The sequence below is a fragment of the Chlorocebus sabaeus genome, chromosome 15, assembly GCF_047675955.1.
Source record: "Chlorocebus sabaeus isolate Y175 chromosome 15, mChlSab1.0.hap1, whole genome shotgun sequence".
NCBI classification, from domain to species: domain Eukaryota; kingdom Metazoa; phylum Chordata; class Mammalia; order Primates; family Cercopithecidae; genus Chlorocebus; species Chlorocebus sabaeus.
This window is the reverse complement of record NC_132918.1, coordinates 34,671,677-34,695,171: the sequence shown is the minus strand read 5'-3', so window position 1 is coordinate 34,695,171 and position 23,495 is coordinate 34,671,677. Positions and strand designations below refer to the sequence as shown.

The following is a 23,495-nucleotide window of genomic DNA, read 5'->3' as shown; positions in this document are numbered from 1 at the left end:
CTAGGAAATTTATTTGACGAAATCTTAATGACAGATTTGAAGGTTTTAAATAAAAAATAACTATCTGTGATGTAGTCAAAAGTATCTTTGAATATCAGTCAGGATACCTGGATGATGGCTCAAACTCTACCACTAAGTAGTTCTGTCAAAAGTTATTGAACATTTCCTGGGTTTTTGTTTTACAGATTTATTGTGGTATAATTGACAAGTAAAATTACATATATTTAAGCTGTATAACTTGATGATTTGACATATGCATACATTGTGAAATAATCACCACAACCAAGGTAATTAACATGTTTGTTGTCTCACATAGTTACCATTTTCTTTTTCTTTTATTTTTTTCTGGTGAGAACACTTAAGATTTAATTTCTTAGCAAATTTCAAGTATACAATGCAGCATTGTTAATTTCAGTCACCATGCTGTTGGTGGATCTCCGGAACTTAGCCATCTTGCATAACAGAAACTTTGTACCCTTTTACTAGCATCTCAACATTTCCCTTGTCCCAAGCTCCTGGCAACCATCGTTCTACTCTCTACTTCTATGAGTTTGACTATTTCAGATTTCAAGTGTAAGTGAGATCAGACAGTACAGGTATACTTTGGAGATATTGTGAATTCAGTTCACACTACTAGAATAAAGAAAATATTCCAATAAGTTTGTTTGTTTCCCAGTGCATATGAAGGTTATGTTTACATTACAATGTGGTCATATTAAATATACAATAGCATGTCTAAAAATAATGTACACATCTTAATTTAAAAATACTTTATTGCCAAAAAGTGCTAATGAACATCTGAGCATTCAGTAAGTAATCTTTTTGCTAGTGGAGGGTTTTGCTTTGATGTTGATGGCTGCTGACTGGCCAGAATGGTGGTTGCTGAAGGATTGGGTGGCTGTGGCAATTTCTTAAGATGACAGTGAAATTTGTCATATCAGTTGACTGTTCCTTTCATGAAAGTGTTCTCTATAGCAAGCAATGCTATTTGACAGCATCTTACTCACAATAAAACTTCTTTCAAAATTAGGGCCAGTCCTCTCAAACTCTGCCACTGCTTGATCAACTAAGCTTATGGAATATTCTGAATCATTTGTTGCCATTTCAATAATATTCATAGCATCTTTACAAGGAGTAGATTCCATCTTAAGAAACTACTTTTTTTTGCTCGTTTGTAAGAACCAACTCCTTATCTGTTCATGTCCATCATTGGTTGCATCAATTCTGTTACATCTTCTGCCTCCACTATTAATTCTAGTTTTCTTTGCTATTTCTACTATATCTGTAGTTACTTCCTCCATTGAAGTCTTGAACCCATCAAAGTCATCCATGAGGGCTGGAATGAACTTCTTTCAAACTCCTGCTAATGTTGATATTTGACATCTTCCCATAAATCACAAATGTTCTTAATGGCATCTAGAATGGTGAGGTTTTTTTCAAGAAGATTTTAAGTTTATTTTGCCCACATCCATCATAAAATCACTACGTATGGCAGTTGTAGCCTTATGAAATGTATTTCTTAAATAATAAGACTTGAAAGTGAAAATTACTCCTTAATCCATGGGTTGTGGAATGGATGTTGTATTAGCAGGCATGAAAACAACATTAATCTTCTTGTACATTTCCATCAGAGCTCTTGGGTGACCAGGTGCATTGTCAATGAATGATAATTTTTGAAATATGTCTTTTTTTCTAAGGAGTAAGTCTAAGAAGTTGGCTTTAAAACATTCAGCAAACCATGTTGTAAACAGATGGGCTGTCATCCAGGCTTTGTTGTTCCATTTAGACCACAGGCAGAGTAGATTTAGCATAATTCTTAATGACCCTAGGGTTCTGGAGATGGTAGATGAGCATTGACTTCAGCTTAAAAGTCACCAGCTGCAGTAGCCCCTATTAAGAGAGTCAGCCTGTCCTTTGAAGCTTTGAAGACCATCATTTACTTCTCCTATCTAGCTATGAAAGTACTAAATGGCATCTTCTTACAAAAGAAGGCTATTTTGTCTACATTGAAAACATGTTGTTTAGTTTCGTTAATAATTATCTTAGCTAGATCTTTTGGGTAAGTTGCTGTAGCTTCTATTTAGCACTTACTGCTTCACCTTACACTTTTATGTTATGGAGATGGCTTCTTTCCTTAAAACTCATACATCAACCTCTGCTAGCTTTAAACTTTTCATATGTAGCTTTCCCACCTCTCTCAGTCTTTTGAATTGAAAAGAATTATGGCCTTGCTCTGGATTATGATTTTTATTAAGAGAATGTTGTGGCTGGTTTGATCTTCTATCCAGACCGCTAAAACTTTTTCTCTATCAGCAATAAGGCTCTTTTGCTTTCTTATCATTTATGTGTTCACTAGATAAGCACTTTTAATTTCCTTCAGGAACTTTTCCTTTGCATTTGCAACTTGGCTGTTTGGCAAAAGTGGCCTAGGTTTTAGCCTGTCTCGGCTTTTGACATGCCTTCTTCACTAAGCTTAATAATTTCTAGCTTTTGATTTAAAGTGAGATATGTGTGACTCTTCCTTTCACTGAGAGGCCATTGTCGGGTTATTAATTGGGCTGATTTCAATATTATTGTATCTCAGAGAATAGAAAGGCCACAGGAAAAAGAGAGAGATAAGGGAATAGCTGATCAGTAGAGCAGGGAGAACACACACAACATTTATCAATTAAATTTGTCATCTTATATGGGTATAGATTGTGGCACCCAAAACAATGACAGTGGTAACATCAAAGATCACTGATCATAGATCAACATAACAGCTATAATAATAATGAAAAGTTTAAAATGTGAGAATTATCAAAATACGATACAGAGACATGAAGTGAGCGTGTGCTATTGGAAAAATGGTACCAATTGACTTGCTCCATGCAGGGTTGCCACAACTTTTCAGTTTATAAAAAATGCAACATGTGTGAAGTGCAATAAAAAATGCAATATGTGTGAAGTGCAATAAAGCAAAACACATTAAGGTGAGGTATGCCTGTATTTGTTCTTCTGTTTCTAGCTTTTTTCACTTAGCATAATGTCCTCCAGGTTCATCTGCATTGTTGCAAATGGTGGAATTTTCTTCTGTTTAAGGACTAAATAATATTCTACTGTATACATACCACATTTTAAAAAATCCATTCATCCATTGACAGACACTCAGATTGCCTCCACATCTTGGCTATTGTGAATAGTGCTGCAATAAACACAGGAGTGCAGATATCTCTTCAAGATGCTGATTTCATCTCCCTTGGGTATATACTCAGTAGTGGGATTGCTGGGTTACACAGTAGTTCTATTATTACTTTGCTGAAGAACTTCCATATCATTTTCCATAGTGGTTGTACTAATTTACATTCCCACCAACAGAGTACAAGAGTTCCCACATCCTTGCCAATACTTGTAATCTCTTGTCCTTTTGATGGATAGCAACAGGTGTGAGGTGATAAAACATTTATGTTCCCAAAATGCATTTCATTTTAACTGTGATAAAAAGTTGAGAGTGTCTCCTACATTAATTTTCTGTGATCTGACAAATTTAAGTACTTAACTCTTATAGAATTTCATAGGATCTTGGATCTGCCCTTTTTACAACACCCTTCCTTCAAAAATGAATGGAATAAAAAAGAAGTGAGAAAATACACTTATTCATAAAAACATATTAGATGTTATGAGGTAAAGAGACATGTAATAATGGCTTTTCTCACCCAAAGAAGATGAACAAATATGAACAGAAACAAATTTTGACTTACTAACTTATTTCCTGCAAGACCTTCAGGTTAGATATTTTTCTCCATCCCATCATGCAAGGTTAGCATTATGTGGGAAGCTCTTCAAGAGTCTAGTTCACTGTGGTTTTCAAGGGTGAAGATAAATGTTTATGTAACTCCACCTGTAGAATAGTTAGTTTTGAGTGCAATTAAGTCAGATGCTTCACGAAGTCTATTTTTTCCCCTTTCCTTTGAAATGAGATAATGGATGTGGAAGTTTTTAACACAGTGCTTACAGCAGAGCGGGTGCTCAAAAAACATTTTCTTTTTTCCTTCCCTCCTTCATTTAATTTGCAGTATTTTAGATTTAAATTGCCATAAAATGGGAATTCATAATATACCATTTTAGAAATCATCATAGTTCATCAATTCTTTGAAGCATATTTTTAAAATTTTGCTGAAATTGTGAAATCATTTTTAACTGCCGCTGGCCAGGCAGCTGTCATGATCTGGTTGCTAATGCCTGTAAGTTGTGCATCAAAACTCTGAGAGTCGGTGTCACCAGATTGGAAAAAAGTCTCAGAGACAAAAGTTGAGCATGCTTTCAAAAAAAATGCTACATCATCAACACAAAGGATGGCTGTGTAGAAAGACATGGACATTAATAATGCTCAGTAAAACATTCATAATTTCAAATTCTGAATGTAAACAAATTTGGGAATACTTTAACCAATTTATTTCTGTCATATTTTCCTTTTATATATGTACAAGAGTGAAATTGGAGGGAGGCAGTCTAACTGAGTTTAAAATGATTCTTTGGATTAATTGAAAATAAAAAAATAAGGGATAAGAAAGCATTATGTCATGACTGACCACATTTTTTATTTTAGTGGTATATAAAATAAACATGTGTATTTGGGTTGACATTATTTTACAGTAGATGAAATATAATAATTCCACTTATCTTTGAAAACAAATTATCAGTGGGTTAAGGTCTTTAGAAAAATCTCTTATCCAAAGACATGGCCAATATTTATGCCATCTTGTTCTAACATAAGACAATGGCAAAAATTATACTAATGACTAATAATTTAGGAAAAAATAATGACACTTGTAAAAAAATAAACTGACCATGTGTCCCCGTCTCCTCTTAGTGCTATGTCCAGGTTCCAGACAAGCTTGTGAGAAATTAACTACCATGAAGAGGCCTGAACAAAATAGTCTGAATTGTGAATTTCTTTTTTTGGTGGGGGGGATGGGGGTCTCACTTTGTCACCAGGTTGAGTGCAGTGGCATGACCTTGGCTCACTGCAACCTCTGCCTCATAGGCTCAAGTGATCCTCCTACCTTAGCCTCCTGGGTGCCTGGGACCACAAGTACAGGCCATCATGCCCAGCTAATTTTTTATATTTTTTGATAGAGACAGGGTTTCACCGTGTTGCCCAGGCTAATCTCAAACTCCTAAGCTCAGTCAATCCACCTGCCTTGGCCTCCCAAAGTGTTGTGATTATAGGTGTAAGCCACCGCACCCAGCCTGAATTTCCGATTTTTCACACTTGCTTCCTATAACACTATGGCACCTTGCCTCGAGCATATAAAGTGATGGATAAATAACAGAGGTCTTCTATGTCAGAGTGTTCAAATTCAGGAAATAATCATCAGTGGCTGTAGATATAGTTTAAATGTTAATTGGAAAGCACACCTATTCTTTGATTAATTATGCTGTGGTTCTGGACATGTGGCTGGTAGTGTGAGAAAATCTGTATTAAGCCTGCCTTCAGAGTTTCTCAGTGGAGGTTCTCTGGTGAGCCTGTTTTTCCAGGGAAATAGGAGGGTAGACATCTGGAAATGTGTTCTATTCAGCAGAGCCTTGAGTATTTCCAATATGGCCTCTCCATTTTACTTTGCCTGTTATTCAAAATGCTGTACTCCTGCAAATGTGGGCCCATACTAATTTTTATAGCTGGTTCAATTTTTCAGAATATAATAAATTGCTCTTCAAACTCACGTTTTAAGAATTTCTAATGAATAGCAAACTTGCATCCTAGATTCTTCTTTTAATCACAAATGATAGCCACAAAAACAGGGTCATCTGTATACTTGCATGTTTAAATTCTTCTAATATTAGCATTCTTTTCTGTTTTGGATAAACCCAATTTTGCCTGGCTGCATAACTGTTCTCTGTCCCCTGTTGACTGTGGTTTCCAGTGGAATATAAACCATAAGTTCTGAGTGGACCCAGTAAAAAATGTTTGGTTCTGACTTTACTGGCAAGAAATTTAATCAATCAGTAACTTGCCAGGTGATTGGAAAAAAATTTTTTTTGAGCAACAGGAATAAAGTATCATGAAGTATTTGAACATGTTGATAACAGACATCCTCAAAAGCTACCAAGCATAGGTGATTTAGTTGTTCTAAAATCTTTACTGTTTTTAAATGGAAATTATTTCTATCACTTATAAAAATATCGGGGTTTCTTTTAAACTATATTCATAAAATGACACGATTTAAAGCCCCTGTCATAAGGAAGTTCTTGCAGTGAGGATCACTGTGCACAGTGGGTGAGAACCAAGTCTCCGGAGGTAGGCTGCCTCAAGTTAAATTTGAGTGTGCCTGTGTCACTTTAGGCAAGTTACTTAACTTCTCTAAGTGTCATGTTTCTTCATCTGTAGAATGGAGTTGATAAGGATAGCACCTTTCCTGGAGAACCACGTTCTTGCACTATTTTATCTCTCTGAGGATACTGAGGCTCAGGGAGGTTAAGCATCCTGCTCAATGGCACACAGGAGGAGGGGCAGAGTAGAGCTGGGATTCACAACCAACTCCAGCTGACTCCACACCCTAAAGTCCTTTGAGTTACCATGAAGACTCTAAGATGAGCATGAGGAGACAGGGCATTGGCATATGAGCTATGTAGCCTGTGATCTGTTCCTAACCAGCTCTGTCACCATGACCCAATATGGGAGACATTAATGCCAAAGAATTCCACATGTTACATAACAAATAGGGACCAGCTGAGACTCAGGCAAAGCGTAAGAGTAAGTGATTATTTGGCCCTGTGCAATGTTGCAACCTCTATATCTATTTTTTAAAAAAACGACCCCAGTGTATCCACAAAACAAGAGGAAATCAATTTCACAAAGTCATAAAGCCTCTATATGGTGGCTTTTGATACAAGAAGAGGTGATTTTCAAGCACTTTATTATTAAATCATGATAACTATCATTATCATTCACTCTATACATCCTATATACAATGTGCTCCAAAAAAGAGCTCCAGGCTGGGCACGGTGACTCACGCCTATAATCCCAGCACTGTGGGAGGCTGACGTGGGCAGATCAGGTAAAGAGTTTGAGACCAGCCTGGCCAATATGGTGAAACCCTGTCTCTACTAAAAGTATAAAAATTAGCCAGGCGTGGTTGTGCACACCTGTAATCCCAGCTACTCAGGAGGCTGAGGCAGGAGAATTGCTTGAACCCGGGAGGCAGAGGTTGCAGTGAGCCACCAGCCTGGGTGGCAGAGGGAGACTCCATCTCAAAAAAAAAAAAAAAAAAGCTCCAAATACAACTTTGTATATAGGTTGCATAGGGTGGAATAATAATGATAGTTATCATGATCTAATAACTTTTAGAGGCACCTTCATCAGTGAGCTCCAACAGTTTCTTGCGAGCAATGATATAAGAATTAAAGTAAAAACAAACTATGTCTATATCTGTCTTAATTTGTTATGGCTACTATAACAAAGAACCACAGACTAGGTGGCTTAAACAACAGAAAATTAATTCCTCACCATTCTGGAGGCTAGAAGTCCAAGATCAAGGTACTTGCAGCGTTGGTTTTCTCTGAGGCCTCTGTCCTTGGCTGATAGACAGTCGTCTTCTCCTGTGCCTTCCCATGGGCTTCGCATATCTGTGTCCTAATCTCCTCTTTCTATACGGACACCAGTCACATTGGGTCAGGGCCCACTCATATGACCTCACTTTCCCTCAGTTACCTCTTTAATGTCCTATCTTAAAATACAATCACATTCTGAGGTAGTAGGGGTTAGGGCTTCAACACATGAATTTGGAGGGAACACAAGCCAGTTGAAAACAATATCTATATCTATATTTACACCCACATCTATATCTATGTTTATGGGTCTTACTGAAACCTGAAATGATAACAGTGAAGACTTTTCCTGACCTTATGATGTGACAATGAAAAGATATATATTCCAAGTCTAATTGGCATGTGGCCTCTTAGCACAAACTTATTAAGAATGAGCATTTTCTCAGCCAAGTGTTATCTAATTTCTGGGCTCCTGAGACCGACTGCTCCATTAACGCTGGGAAGGGGAGCATGGCTGGGGGAAGCCACCAAGCTGCTGGCTGGCAGTCAGAATGCCCATGTGGTGTTGGATCTGAAAAGGTGCACTGTGGGCAGCCAGAAAGAGACTGGCACTGTGAGCATCCTCTGGCCTCAGGTCTTTGATTTTCTTTGAGGCATGTCCTAAAGGCTGGGACACTCATCTACACACAAGAGGTGCAGACATGAATGTGGGGCAATTATACACTCCTTTCAAGTGAGCTGGCTGTGCTTAAACTAGAACGTGCAGGATTTTCTTTCTTTCTTTTTTTAAGGAATCAAGTTTATCCAAGAATATGGCATCTTCCCATCCACCTACCTTCCTTCCTTTCTTCCTCCCTCTTCCTTTCTTTGTTTTCTTATCTCCTTCTCTCAATTATTTATAGAGTGAGGGCCTGCTATGCACAAGGCACTCTGCTTGGTCCTATGGGGGATAAAAAGGTGACTAAGAGGCACTCTGCCTTGCATGTTTCATTCTGATAACCTACTCCCTGTTCTCCTGTTGGTTATGCTTTCAGGCATTGCTCTGCTAGTTCTTGGCAAGGCTGAAAGCCACTTCAGCTTACAGCGTCCAGACCTTCAAGGTCTTCTGTCCTCCCTGTGGAAGTGACAGCACTCCACCTCATCTCTGAGCCACCCACACATCTCCTCCCGCTCAGCCAGTGTCCAAGCTGAAGTTCCTGGCTCCTGACCCCTGTGGTCCGATGATTATTCATTCACTGTCTCTCGCCTCCCAGACTGCTGTATTTTTTTTCCTTTTCTGAGCTGTTCCTTCTGATTCCTCCCACTTCTTCCTCTTCTCATTTTGACTCCTTTCCCAATTCACATTGATCATCTCTGATGAGCCGGCTGAGTGTGAAAAAATAAAGGTTCTAATGATCTGTCTTCCTCTCTGCCCACTGTTGTTTATCCAGGGAGTAAAGACATGCTTCAAGTACTCCTCCCTCAGAGCTGAGCATACAAGAAGGGGTCCCAGACTTATTTTTTCCTTTCCACAACACTCACTCATTCTAAAGTTACTTCTCAATCACTGAACATTAGTCAATATGTTTATTTTTTAAAGTAAACAGTGGGAAGGTTGTGGAGAGTGAATGATGAGGTTCTATAATCTGATTTAAATCTTATCTGCAGGTTATAAAATGTTAAATTCATGTTCAGAATAGAACGCAACACAGGCACATATTCTACTTGAAAATTTTATTCCTACAGTTTAATTTAGTTGGGAAGAAATGGCCAGACCAGCTATTTTTTAAATCACATAGATAGTGTGTCCTGTCCAAACCTGGCAACTCCTGGGATCACTGCCTTCTTCCTCTCCTGCTAATCAAATTCAACCCATTTTTCATGTCCCAGGTAAAGTCGCATTCTTCTAGGAGGGTCGCCTGGGCACCCATGAGCTTCTTGAGGGCCCAGCCTCTGTTTCAGCCACATCTTTGTGGCCCAGAAACAAGTAAAGTCAGGGACTTTGTAGAAGTGTGGGGAATGAATCAAAATGAACAACTTTCTCCAGTGTACTTTCTCTAGTGTACTTAGTGTCCATGCCACTCATTCAGATATGTCATAATATGCCTTCCAACATTGTTAGTCAGACCCTTTAAGGCTGAATATGTTGTCCTTCCCTCCCAGATGGCCTGTTCCTTGAGGAGGGGGACAGTGCTTCCTTTTTTCTCCATATTGGTCTTCATTGACTAATACGGTGATGGTATTCAGAAATATTGTTGAGTTAAATACTGGTTATTTTTGCTTGACAGCAGTGTCTGTTGGGAACCACATTTAGAAAGCTGATTTTGCAGAAGCCATAATTTTATTGTAAGTAAATCTGCGAGAGGGTTTGGTTTCCATACATTTCAAATGGAAAGTAAATTACCAGCCAATTGATGCTTAGTTTGGTTCAGTCACATTTATTGAGGAATTGCTTTGCACCTGACATCAAATCAGAAAATATTCCTGCCTCACGTGGGTTCAGAGTCCCCAGGGATGTCTTACTGCCCACCTGACCTGGAGATAGGATATAGTGATTGTCCTCATAGCTGGGCACAGATGATGAATGGGCAGTGTATGTGGTCTCAGCCACATGCCTGGACCTTCCTGGGTGGTGCTGTGGACCTGCTGCACACCCAGTGCAGCCGCCTCCTGGGTGGTGCTGGATTGCTGCTCCTCCCCCATCCCAGTCCCTCCTCTGGTAGCCAGAATAAATTTTGCAGTAAGTTAGCAGAGTTGATTCCAAAAAATCTGCACTGTGGCATCTCAGGAAACTTCAAACTTATCTGCTTGAGAAATAACTTGCAGAGAGGAAAGGAACTCTGACAAGGCTAATAAAAGGGATTTTGAGCTGTGTTTCAGCAAGCCAGTCACAGAGTATTCACGTGTTAATTCACTGGCGTGTTCCGCGGCAGAAGCACCCCCTCTCTGTCTTCCCCCAGTTCCAACTGTTGTGCTGCAGCAGATTTGGTCTGAGTCTGGGCAGAGCCCCTTTTTATGGAGCAACCCTCCCGATTCGTTACAGCAAGAGTCTGGTGCAAGTGATCCTTGCCTTCCCATCGCACACAAAGGCAAAGAGCTCCTTAAAGGGACCTGCCCGCTGCTCCTTGCAGCTGCAAACCCGTGTTGGTGCAGGCTCAGTAACCCAGGCTTTTGCTCGAGAATGAGTGGGGAGGGGTCTTGAGGAGCCCCCACGTCCTCCCGGAGCGGAGGCGGGAGGGAGCTGACAGCCGGAGTGGATGGAGACCACCAGTCCGCGGGGACCCGCTTGCGATTAGCTGCTTCTTGGGATGCTCCGCGCGCCAGTTGAGCATCCTGCCTGTGGTCCAGGGGATGCTGGCGGCGCATCCTGCGGTAAGCCTGCGCTGATTTGAGCCATCGCCCAGAAGCGAGCCCGCATTCAGACACCGCGGACCGGCTCCGCGAAGGGCTGCATGCAGTCACCATGAATGCTCAGCTCTAGGCTTCTGTAAAAACCTCCCCACTGCATGGATTTTGCTGTTTAATCAGCCAAGATTACAGCCCGGGAAGATTTGCAAGCCTGATTCTCCCTCCAGCTGCTGTGACAACTTCGGGGCCGTCTGTTTACTTCTCTGGGTCCCCGGGACTCTTTCCGGCATCGCAGCCCCTTGTGCCACTTTGTGGGCTTGACTCGGAAGTCAGCCGCCAGGACTCCTCTGACGGCATCCCCAGGAAGGGGGAGCAAGGAGGGCTTAAAAGAAAAGCAGGAATCCCCCCAACTGCTCAGCCTCTCGTGACTGCCTGTGTTCTGGGGTTCTGAGAGGGACCGTGCGCTGCCTGGGGAAGCAATGCAAGTCTCCATAGCCTGCACAGAGCACAATTTGAAGAGTCGGAATGGTGAGGACCGACTTCTAAGCAAGCAGAGCTCCACCGCCCCCAATGTGGTGAACGCAGCCCGGGCCAAATTCCGCACGGTCGCTATCATCGCGCGCAGCCTGGGGACGTTCACGCCTCAGCATCACATTTCTCTCAAAGAGTCCACCGCAAAGCAGACTGGCATGAAATATAGGTATGCATGTAAGATTCCCTCTGCGCGGGGTATCCAGGTTCTATACAGGTGCAGTGGAGACAGCCCATCGGTTTTGAAAAGTGACTTACTCATCAGTGGGTTGCTCACTTCAGAATTCTCAGGTGCTTCTAAAATAGCTCCTTAGGGGGATGAATAAACCCAGGGTGGTTGTGTGTGTAGAAGATTTTTAAAAATGTGGCCCATTTTGTATAATTCTAAAGTCCTATGAACATCTTAGGAACTATGTACATTTCAGTACCCAGAAAAAAAACACAACTGCTGGAACTGGTATTTAGATCAGGATAGTTTTTCAATAGCAAATGTGTTTGTTCTATTTTATGATAAAGACTGTAGTTTCTGGGATTATACTATCAGAAATAGTTTCCCATCTAGTACTGCTCTCTTATTTATCTTTTGTTTGTTTTGTTTGAGACAGAGTCTTGCTCTGTTGCCCAGGCTGGAGTGCAGTGGCACGACCTGGGCTCTGACTCCTGGGACAGAGTCTCCTGGGTTCAAGCGATTCTCCTGCCTCAACTTCCTGAGTAGCTGGAATTATAGGCACCTGCCACCACACCCGGCTCATTTTTTGTATTTTTAATAGAGAAGAGCTTTCACCATGTTGGCCAGGCTGGTCTTGAACTCCTGACCTCAAGTGATCCGCCCGCCTCGGCCTCCCAAAGTGCTGGGATTACAGGATTAAAACACTGCGCCCGAACTTATTTTTCTTTTGAAAGACCAAGTTAACAAATGCTATAGAAAGCTTTTTAAAGAAGCTTTCTTGCAGGAAAAACTACCTACAATGGTACATTAGATTGAATACTGCCATATTTAAGCCTAAATTACTGCTTGAAATAAAATGTAGACCTTGTGAAATAAGGAGAAAATGTAAATTGTTGCAGTTCTACTAGTTTCCTCATAAATTTTAAACCTTCCGCATCCTCTGTGTTGTTTTCCATAGTTGGAATCATCCTGGTAATAGTGGATGCTCTGTCTAATGGGGCATGACTTACATTTGATAAGTAGAAAATTTCATTATTCAATTATGTGACTCCTGCCTCCTCATTACATTTGCTTTGTACCAAGTCCCTCTGACTTTATTTCTGTAAAACTACTCTGCTTCTAGTTTCTAAAAGTGTTTGTGAATGTAGAGGAGAGAAGCTACCAACACATCTTCCAAAAACTTTGGTTACTTCAGTTTGCAGATATGATTTTGTTAATTATCTACATCTAACTAACTCTTGTCTTTGTTAGGAATCAGGTTTTAGGATAGGATGAAGTTAATTAAATTAAAATAATGCATAGGCAACACTGTGTTTCTCATGTGGTGTTGCTGAAATAAAGCATTTAAACCTATTTTTATAAAAGTCGCCCTTGAAAAAAGTTTCTTTGCAGAGTTACAGGAAAGTTTCTCATTGCACAAATGTCAAGCACTATTGTTTTGATATATGTTTGAGCCATTAAGAAAAAACATCCTTGGGTGGGAAAAAGCAAAACAACCTTAACTAAAGCTCTTTTTGCCCCAGCTGCAGTACAAATGTAAGCAGCCTGACTCATTGAAGCACCAGCTATGTAAGTGGCTTTGCTTTTCCTGACATCCCTGTGATGGAGAGAGTGGGGCACCACAATGGCAGTTTTCTAAATGAGACTGTAATCTTGAGTCCACTGATGTTTTCTACAGCTGCTGCTGGGGCACACACACAGCCCCTGCCCTGTGGACACAGTCCTGCTCTGCATGCATTTCAGCTACTGAGATGGAGATGAGCAGCTGCTTTCCTGGGCAAGGTCGCCAGGAACAGGACCCTCCAGGGTTAAGGCAGATCACAGAAGTTGGTTTAAATTGTGACCTCTAGTACTTTAGCAGCACTATGAACTTTCTTTTTGTAAATCAGAAGAAATACAAAGTAAGATCACTAATTTCTTGAGGCAGAGTTTCATAGTTGCTTGATGATTGTGTTGGAAGAGTTTGCTGTTATGAAGGCCTTTGGAAGTCAGGAGATTTCCTTTAAAGTATTAAGGTTTTTCTGGTGGCACAGCTCAACTCTGTTGAGTGATAACTCTCTGCTTCCCAAAAGCTCAGGGTGTGAGCAAGGTTCACTTGGGCACCTTTCATTACTGACAACTAAAGACAGTTCTCTAACAAAAAGTTAGCCATCTGGAGTCTTCAGTATACTTTGTTTCTTAAGGTAACCAAACAAGATGCCTCTTCTTCACCTGTGCTCATATTCCAAGCCACTCCATCTATAACAGTCAGGAGGTTTGCCTGTGTGTGTGTGAATGTGACTTACTCTTCTGTTTCAGATTCTACTCTGAGTGACCTTTATGAAGGAGATTATGAAATTATGCCAAATGTATACCAAGCTTTCTTAGGGTTAAAAGGGGAAGGAGACTAACTTTATAAAAGTTTATAAAAAATGATACTTATTAAAGTATAAAATTTTATAAAGTTTATAAAAGTTTATAAAAAATGATACTTTATAAAAAATGATAGGAGTAACTTTTATTAGCTAAATTATCCTTTTTTACATTGTTTTAGCTAAAATATAATGTGCATATATGGACTATTTGTTAATGATAACAAATAGCAGAAAATACAAAAATAATGCCATAGAATAGGGAAGATAATTGGTTTAGGTAAGCCATCTGAAGAATGCCTGAAATAACTAAAATGGAAAGTTAGTGGCTAATTGTGGTCACAGTTTCATCCTTGAAAATGGTTTTCATGGGCAGAGCTTTAAAGGGGATCCATAAATCCAATAGAAGATTTTTAAAAAGTCTTTTTGTGCATTTTTCTGAGGAAAGGGTTTACTGCTTTCAACAGAATTTGAAAATGGTCTACAACTCAAAAATTGTCAAATAGCAATGTTGTTTAATGAAGAGGTACTCATCCATTCAGCATAGTCAACAAATATTTATTGGGCACCTATTCTATATCAGGAAACTCACTCCACTGGTATGCAAAGGTGCAGAAGCCAGGTGAAGTCTGGGGCTTATGTACAGGTTGAGGAAACAGACCATAAATAAGAAAACAAACAAGCAAACAAACAAATAATATAATTGTCTATTATAAGACATTCCAAAGAAGTTTTTTTTTTTTTTTTTTTTTTGAAGGGGTGATAGTCATGCTTGGTCCAACTTAGTTGATCCATTTTGAAGTTACCAACTCTGCTTCAGTTCCAGAATTAATGATTACATCTTCGGGCATGAGTAATTGTGCCTATGTCTGCCACCCATTTTGCTATCCTAGAGACTTCTTTAAGGTATATGGTGCTACCTGGCAGCTGAGGACCTACTTGTGACCCTGATAAATAGGTAGAATGCCTTCTACTTATACAATGCCTTATGATTTTTAAAGCCAACTAATATAACAGCCTATGGTTACCACCCATTAATCAATAACTAACAAAACTGGGATTTTAGAAAGAATTAATGTATACTTGTGCAAAACATCTGAATTCTGCAAGAATAAAATGCTTAAAGCCACTATTATATTCACACCATCACTGTGTAAGAATCTTGCATAAAACTGGTTATTGTTTGAAGGTGGAAGACAAAAAAAATTTACTAGAACATTCTGGCATTCCAAAGCTACTGTCAGCCCAAGAGAACAAGATCCCACCTAATGTTTATACTGAGGACTGTCCTGTAGGTAAATAACACAGGACTTCAGAGGGTTTTTCCTTTCCTTAGAGGTTTTTTTTTCAATACAGAATATTTGTATATATTTATGGGGTACATGTGATATTATATATTACATGTGTAGAATGTGTAATGATCAAGTCAGGGCATTTAGGGAACCCATTACCATCAGTATTTATCATTTCTATGTGTTGGGAATATTTCAAGTCCTCTCTTCTAGCTATTTTGAAATATACAATACATTATTGTTCATTATAGTCACTCTACTCTGCTATCAAACATTAGAACTTATTTCTTCTATATCACTGTATGTCTGTACCCATTAACCAAACTGTCTTCATCCTTTCACTCTTAGAGTTTCATAATTATGCTTTGTTAGTGCATGAAAGTTCCTTTGTTCTATTTTTGTGTCTATTTTTAATCTCAGATTTCATTACACTGTGTTAGTTTGGTGTACACTCCACTACCATACATGATAGATTTTTCACATGATAGATGTAGGTATATACATGAACCTTTCATCCTAAGAAGAGCAAATCATTCCGAACAGAAGTTAAGGCACATTGGTTTGTTTTCGCTTCTTTGATTGGTTTGGTTTCTGTTTTTTAAAATAACTTTTTAGAATGATTCAGCTACCAGTGTTTGACATGGTCTCAGAGTTTCTGTCATTCAGAATTGAGCACTTTTGTACTGATAACCTTCCTCCTCCTCATTCTGAAATTGTTATTTTAGTTTTAGAACAATTGGAATATGATGGGCCCAATTTCATTGTAATTTCACTAAAAACTTCAATTTTTCCCCCATTTTTTAAGTTAACTACACCTTACCATTAAAATTGTTTTTGAAATAATTATAAATTCACAGAAATTTGCACAGAAAAGTAGTACAGGGAATTTCCATATGCCCTTAATTTCCCCAGTGGTAAACATCTTGCTTAACGACAGCATGATAGCAAAACTAGGAAACTGATGATCCATATGGATTGGTACAATCCGTAGGATTTATTCCAGTTTTACCAGTTATACATGTATTCATTTTTGTCTGCATGTTATATGCCTATGTATTTTTTATCACATGTATAGATTTGTGTAACCACCACCACAATGAACAATCAAAATTTTTCCATCATCACAAAGCTCCCTCATACTATCCATTTATGACCACATTCACTCCCTCTTCTCCGATTTCTAACCTTGGGTAACCACTAATTTTCAAGTCATCTCTATAACTTTATTGTTTCAAGAATATAAATGGCATAATACAGTATGTATTGAGGTTGGCTTTTTTTTCCCCACTCAGAGGGTTTATACAGGGAAGTGGTGAGAAAGAATCTTGTAGTGGTAAAAAGAGATTGGAATATGGCTCCATGGAGGGTAAGCTATTTAGACACGAGGGAACATCAGCAATGGAGGGACTGGTAAGGATTTTTAAGCAAGATGTCTGCTTACAAAGTTCTGTTAAGAAAGGATTAATCTGGCAGTTGTTCCCCCCGCAAAAAATCTAAGAGTTGTAGCTATGGAATAAGAAAATTTATGTTAAATTCCATGGCACTCTCTGTTTTCCTATAGAGAGTCAGGACTGTATGCAAAAGACTCAGACCAGATACCAGATGCCTTTCCCATGCCATTCCTTTCACAGCCTCTTTATTAAAGCACATGTCACAGTCACCATTCTTTACCTCCCACGAATGGTGGGTAGTTTTTGAATTAAAACAATTCAAGTGAAAGATCAATCTTGTCAGCCCATTATGTAAAAGGCACTTAGTGTGTGTGTGTGTGTGTGCGCGCGCTCATGTGCGTGTGTGTGTGCATGCAAGTCTCCGTATGGGGAAAAGTGGGAGGAAATAGGTGGGCTGAAGAGGAGGAAAAGGAGAGTCAGCTCTGTGGCTGTGTTTCAAACAGAAATATTTGATTTTAGTCCAGAAAAAAAGAGCAGTTTGGTTATTTGAAATGCCAAGTTGCTTGGTTTATTTTTGGTTTTTGTTATTGTTTTTTGGTAAAGAATACCGTTGTCATTTCCACTGACACCCATGGGTATGGGCTTTCCTCTCTGCCTCAAAGTAAAATGGTGAGAATGGGGAGGTGGAGAAGCCTTCCTAAAAATTAGTTGCTGATTCAATCTCATAGAGTTTATTCCACCTCTGCAAGGCAGCAGTCAGAAGTCTGGCATCCATGGGATGGTGAGAAAATGGTAGGAGGGGAGGGAGCCTCCTGGAAGTTATTACGCAAACATTGTTCCAGTTCTATGGTTCTGGAAGTGCATGTGGGGGCTGTGGGGCTGTGTGTGTGTGTGTGTGTGTGCGTGCGTGCACGCATGTGCACACGTGCACGTGAAGGAGTCTGAAGAGTTTCCGGAAATGGCTAGTTTTCTAGCTGCAATCTTCAATTTGGTTGTTACACATGGAGTCCTTAATCCCACATCCACTCAATGATCCTCTTTAGAAGTATACTCATTTTAAAGAAATTCTGTTTTAAAAAATTCTGCAAACATTATGGTAATTTGAGAAATGTTCTGAGAGGAGAAAAAAATTCCATCACATTCAAAAGGAAAACCAGATTCCTAAATTTCACTTTGATTTTTAAAATTTCTTTCATCAAATTCATAGTCTATCTTCAGTACATCATTTTATGAACAGTATGAGATTTGGATTCAGTGAATTTGATCAAAATATAGGACTCTTAATTTCTTTGAGTATCCTTTAAAAACTTTTTTAGGAGAGAAAACTCTCTTACGAGAAGAATTCAGAAGCATCAATTAATTCATACTTTTTTCTTGAAGAATGTCAAAACCATTCAGATAAATAGCTATTAGGCATCATAAGAAGATTTGATGTTGCAAGTTAATCATATTGTATGCTTAAAAACATTTTTGTAACCAGTTTTTCACGTTTTTAAGAATGAGAAATAGAGTGATTGAGTCTGAAGAATTCAAGGCAAAAGTTCTTTAAATTTTCATTTCAATATTGAGAATTAGTAATACTATGTGATCACTAGAAATAAGAGAGTTAGCAATGGTTGGTGAGGGAACCTAAGATGCCATCTAGTACAGTCACTTTTTTTTTTTTTTTTTTTTTTTGAGACAGAGTCTCACTCTGTCGCCCAGGCTGGAAGTGTAGTGACGCAATCTCGGCTCACTGCAAGCTCCGTCTCCCGGGTTCATGCCATTCTCCTGCCTCAGCCTCCCGAGTACTTGGGACTACAGGCGCCCGGCACCATGCCCAGCTAATTTTTTGTATTTTTAGTAGAGATGGGATTTCACCGTGTTAGCCAGGATGGTCTTGATCTCCTGACCTCATGATCCGCCCATCTCGGCCTCCCAAAGCGCTGGGATTACAGGCGTGAGCCATCGTACCCAGCCATTCACTTTGTTTTATACAGATTGGCCAGTTCCTTCGTCAGAGTTACCCAGTAAGCTGGGCAGAGGCACAAGGCCAAACTGAGGTCCTGACTCCAAGGACAGAGTTCCTTATGCTCCTTTCGCTTCCACATTGCAGCTTCTTGGGTAGGCCCCATTTTTCAACACAGGAAAGAAGCACAGCACATGAAACACTTCTAGACAGGACAATCCCCTTCTCTACATATGCACAATTTGGAGCCCAAGCTCTTATCTCTGGAAGAAGCAAAGCCATGCTGTGTGCTGAGAGAGCCAGACCAGCTTTCTCTATCTCCTGCAGAGCTGTGAGGACCCCACAGTGCTGCCACAGAGGCTCTCCACTGATACATATTCTCAAGTTGGACATAAATCAACTTCCAGATGATAGCGTGCTTAGCATCACAGTGGCTAAAGCACAGGCTTCTCAGGAAGAGATCTACAAAATCATGGGCACATATGATTGAACAATGCCACATGTCAACACTGGACAGGAAATGCTCATTTGGGCATTCTGTGCTGAACATACTTAACTCTCCTGCATGCATTTAGAGATTACTTTGAAAGCTTGCTCCTGAAAGTCAAAATCAAAATACATTTAAAATTCCTTACTGCAGGTTGATTTTCATTTACCCAGATTGGAAACCAAAACAGAAGCCCAGCAGTGTTTTTTTTTCTTGGAATCGACAGCTAGGGAGGACTCTGAGAGCATTCACACAGGCCATCTGGTCTAGCCCTCATGAGAAATCTGTCCTGTTTTTCCAATTTGCACTGTGCAGCAACTACTTGTAAAGGCCTCTGAAGAAATATTGTGTAATCTTTCACAGCAGTCATGAAAAAATTTGGCTCTTCTTTTTGAGAATCAGAATCATTCATTAAGCTCTAAAGTCCTCAGAGGAAGTGATAAGGTGAGGGTTTTCAGAATTGTTGTCTATTGCCTGGACTCCAACAGTCAAGTCAGGGAGGAAAATGAGTATAAAAGATTAAAAAACAAGAAACCAAGGGCACAGCAACAAGACTAAGGGAGGCACAGGTGGCATACAGAGGACTCCCACTTCCTTCTGATACCTGGGGAGGGAGATTCTCTCCCATTCTCATCCTAGCACGTCTTCATCAGATCTGGCCTGACTGTTCTACTACGAAACCATCCAAGAGTCAAAAAATATTTCCCCATCACAAAATTCCTCTTTGCAGTTGACTCAGCTTCTTTAAAGCTGCACGGATAACTTCTTGTCCTGTCCTCTGTTGACATGAAAATGAGTTAACTACAATTTTCTGCCTCATAAGGTTGGTGGTACTTGAAAACCATTACTACGACTCAGCTTCCTAATTTCCAGAATGGTTCCAGCCGTTTTCTCCTAGATTTCATTTTCTGATTCCCAACTGTAACTACAACTCTCATTCAAACCCTATACACGATGAATACCTCTTCTTTGAGTCATTCAGTGCTGGATACAATTCCAAGTCAAAGTCTAGACTTCTCAGTATAGAATAGCAAGATTGCCTAATAACAGAAATATGCTATGTCCTTTTGCCTGCATGCCCTGGTCATGCTTCCTGTTTTAGAAGAAAAAAAATGTTTTTCATGTTTTGAATCATTCTGTGAAACAATTTCTGTAAAACATTAAAAAAATCCTGACCTATTTATTAGAGTAATGGGGGATGACTATGCTGACACATAGCAATTCTTACGAGATATCAACTCGAAAAATTATAATGGCGACAGTTGAAGTTTCTTGAGTTAAAGAAATATGAAAAGGCCAAATCTGACACATAGGTTTCAATGACAGTTGAGTATCCAGGTAGGAAAGCTAACAACTTGTACTGTGATTAATTTGCTTTTTGATACATTCTTATAGAGAATTTATTTTTAACATAGGAGGTTTAAATATAAATGCAACTGTATATGACTGCTATGATTAACAAGAAAAGTTTTCTGTATGGGTAATTAACATCTTCCAGGAGAATGCCCATGGAGGGGCTCAACTCCAGAAATTACAAGCACAGAGCTCCTCGTGATTAGTTCGCATCTACTGGAAAGCCCATCTGGTTTAACAGAGCTCTTATATAAGAAATGCAAGATTTTTCCCCAGGAACACATGCTAATAAGCTTCCTCTTTTCCATTAGCTTCCTCTTTAAACTAGGTTTTTATGTGTGTTTTTTTTTTTTTAATGTCTTTGGCCTGAGACCACAACAACAAGCTTGTTATAAAAATCAACTGCGTAAGTAACATGGCTTTAACGAATGCTACTCTCTCTCAACTCAAGAATCAGCAAAGAATTCCTCTGAGGCATTTGAGGAAAATAAACCTTTTGACTCACTACTCAATTTCCTACCTGTATATGCACAAGCACATCTGCATGATGGTGTCTGTGCATTTACCTTAAAAACTGAAAATGCTCAGAAGAAATCTTAGCAGCCTGATTTCAGAAGATTTCATCTTGATGAAGAACATATTTATTTCATTTTAATGAAGAGAAAATAAATGAACTGCTACTCTAAAGAGACCCAAATAGAAAGAAGGAGTTGGGAAAGCCATGGTCTAACATACAATGTCTCACTCAATAATGGCTTATATTTCATTTCCAAGGAAGGAGTTTAAGGTTTCACTTTCACTCAAATACAGTTTCTCCAGAAGCGATCTTTTGGAAATCAGGAGGCTTGGATCTTAGTTCATAAAAGTTCGGGATAATTCCTTAATGAGAAAAACAAGTGGACATTTGCCAGAGAACTCCAAATTTCACCTGATATTTTTTCCTGAGGGCTTCAGCAGGACCTTCTGTGGGTTCTGTTTCAAAACAAGAGGTGATTTTTTAAAAGGGGGCACAGCAAGTATCCTTAAGAAACAAAACTATAAATTTCACACTGTATTAGTTTCCTCTTGCTGGTAATAACAGATTTTCACAAAATTAGTGTCTTAAACTAACACAAAAGTATTCTTTTGTAACTCTGGAGGTCCAAAGTCTAAAATTAAAGTGTCAGCAAATCTCCTTTCCTCCAGAGGCTTCTGGTTGGAAATCTACTTCCTTGGCTTTTTCGGCTTCTAGAGGTTGCCTGCATTCCTTGACTCTTTCCTCCATCTTCAAAGCACATCACTCCAACCTCCAGTTCTGTCTTCACATCTTTTTTTCTTGCTTCAATTCTCCTGCCTGCCTCTTAAAGGACTGCTGTGATAACATCGAGCCCACCTGGGTAATCCAGCAAAGTCTCCTCACTTCAGAATCCTTAATTAATTCCACCTACACAGTCCCTTTTACCATAGAAGGTAATATGTGCGCAGGTTCCAGGAATTGGGACATAGATGTCTTTCATGGGCCATTATACAGCCTGCCACCCATATCATGCAAAAAATGTTATATGGGAGAGGGGAGAGTTAAAGGAACCCTAAAGTATCTAGCATCAGATCCCCATCACTTTTTCTAGAATGTAAGACTTGTTCAGGTGAAGCAAGCCAGCAAAAAGAATAATGGGATCATTGGAAATGCTGTATGGTGGGGATTTTCTCTGAGTAAGGCTACAGCTTGGGTTTTGAATCAGAAATAAAACTCTCATTTACATTGTGTGGCTACAGTGTGGTAAAGTCTTGGCCTTTGCAATTAATATTACAGCAGCTACTATCTGAATCTGCTCTGCTTCCCTCAGCCCCTCACTAACACCTATGGGAGTATCTCTTTTTGCTTTTTTTTGTTGTTCTTTTTTTGTTACCAAGACCTAAGTAAGTACAAACTAGATTAAGGGGCGAATATTAATTGAAAATCAATGGAGAGCCACAAAGACCAAGCTGTAATTAAAATGCTCATGACTTAAAAAATATATCTACCTCCAAATTTCATGACTGTAATCAGTGAGATACAGGAATAGAACTTCTTTCTAGCACTTGGGATCATGGGAGATGAAGCAGCGCATTCCCAGTGCATCTGGGAGGCTCTGTTCACATCACAGAATAGACCTTAACCCTTCCATAAAACTCACGCTGTCCCTGCTTTGTTCACATTGTCATAGCAGTGTTGTGGAGGAGAAAAGAAGGAGTTTATTATGACACACATTTTCAAATCTTTTAAATCTGATGCAGTTTCACCTCTGTGAAGTTCTGTCTCACACACCAATAGAAAAACCTGGGTGTTCCCTGGTTCTTTCCAAAGACCTACAGCTCTCCTATCACTCCCTAGAATACTGGGCTTTGAAGGTTATACTCTTGATTTCAAATCATTTAAGTCTATATACTGTCTTCTGGCACACAAGCAAAAGTACCAGATTGCATTACATCTGGGGAGAAATATTAGTGGTTACAAATCAAAGTGAGTTAGGAAAAGGGTTTTCTTGGAATTCAGAAATCAGGAGAATCAAGAGTTAAAACTCAACCTTTGCCTATAATTTAATTTCTTGTGGCCAGATATTGTTTCCTGGAGGCTGTAAGAGACACCATGCTTGAATAAGATGGAAATGAGGAAATGGCCCCTGGGGGACCTTGCTGATTGTGAACTCTGCTACCACCCTGACATATAGTCTGGGAAGCAAAGCATGGGTTAGAATGCAATAGTGAAGGAAGTCATTCTAAAATAGGGACAGGAGGATATTGCTCTAGAACCCCTCACAGGGCTAGGTAACTCCACATGCACTTTCAACTAGGTGGCGTCATCTTTATATAGGCAGGGCAGTGTATTTAGAGTGAACAGTGCACATCAAGTCCCTCTAGTACTACATCGAGGATAGTAAGGGGAAGAACCTGACCTACCCTTGCTGCCTTCCAAATTATTATCACCAGGGTCTGTATTCTAACTTAGAAAAGACATTTTGCTTGAGCCTAATGCAAATACAACAATGACAATGTTGGTTCATATTGACAGTAGAAAAGAAAAATAAGCAAATTGAAGTCTGCATATTCTGCAGATGGATTCTGCCTGATTACAAGTCATTGATGACCATTAATGA

The 23,495-nt window shown here is 39.5% G+C and overlaps 1 protein-coding gene across 2 annotated transcripts in view; it reads left to right on the top strand.

Moving 5' to 3' along the window:
• KCNAB1 (potassium voltage-gated channel subfamily A regulatory beta subunit 1) overlaps positions 1-23,495 on the top strand; it is a 386,124-nt gene that overhangs the window by 132,162 nt on the left and 230,467 nt on the right. Inside the window, exon 1 of one of the 2 annotated variants that reach the window (XM_008008619.3) lies at positions 10,296-11,557. The exons of the other annotated variant lie outside the window; for it this stretch is intronic. Within the exon in view, the coding sequence (XP_008006810.1) occupies positions 11,337-11,557 (221 nt within the window). The 5' untranslated portion in view covers positions 10,296-11,336. Of the gene's footprint in view, positions 1-10,295; positions 11,558-23,495 lie in introns of those variants that run through there. 2 annotated transcript variants of the gene reach the window in all.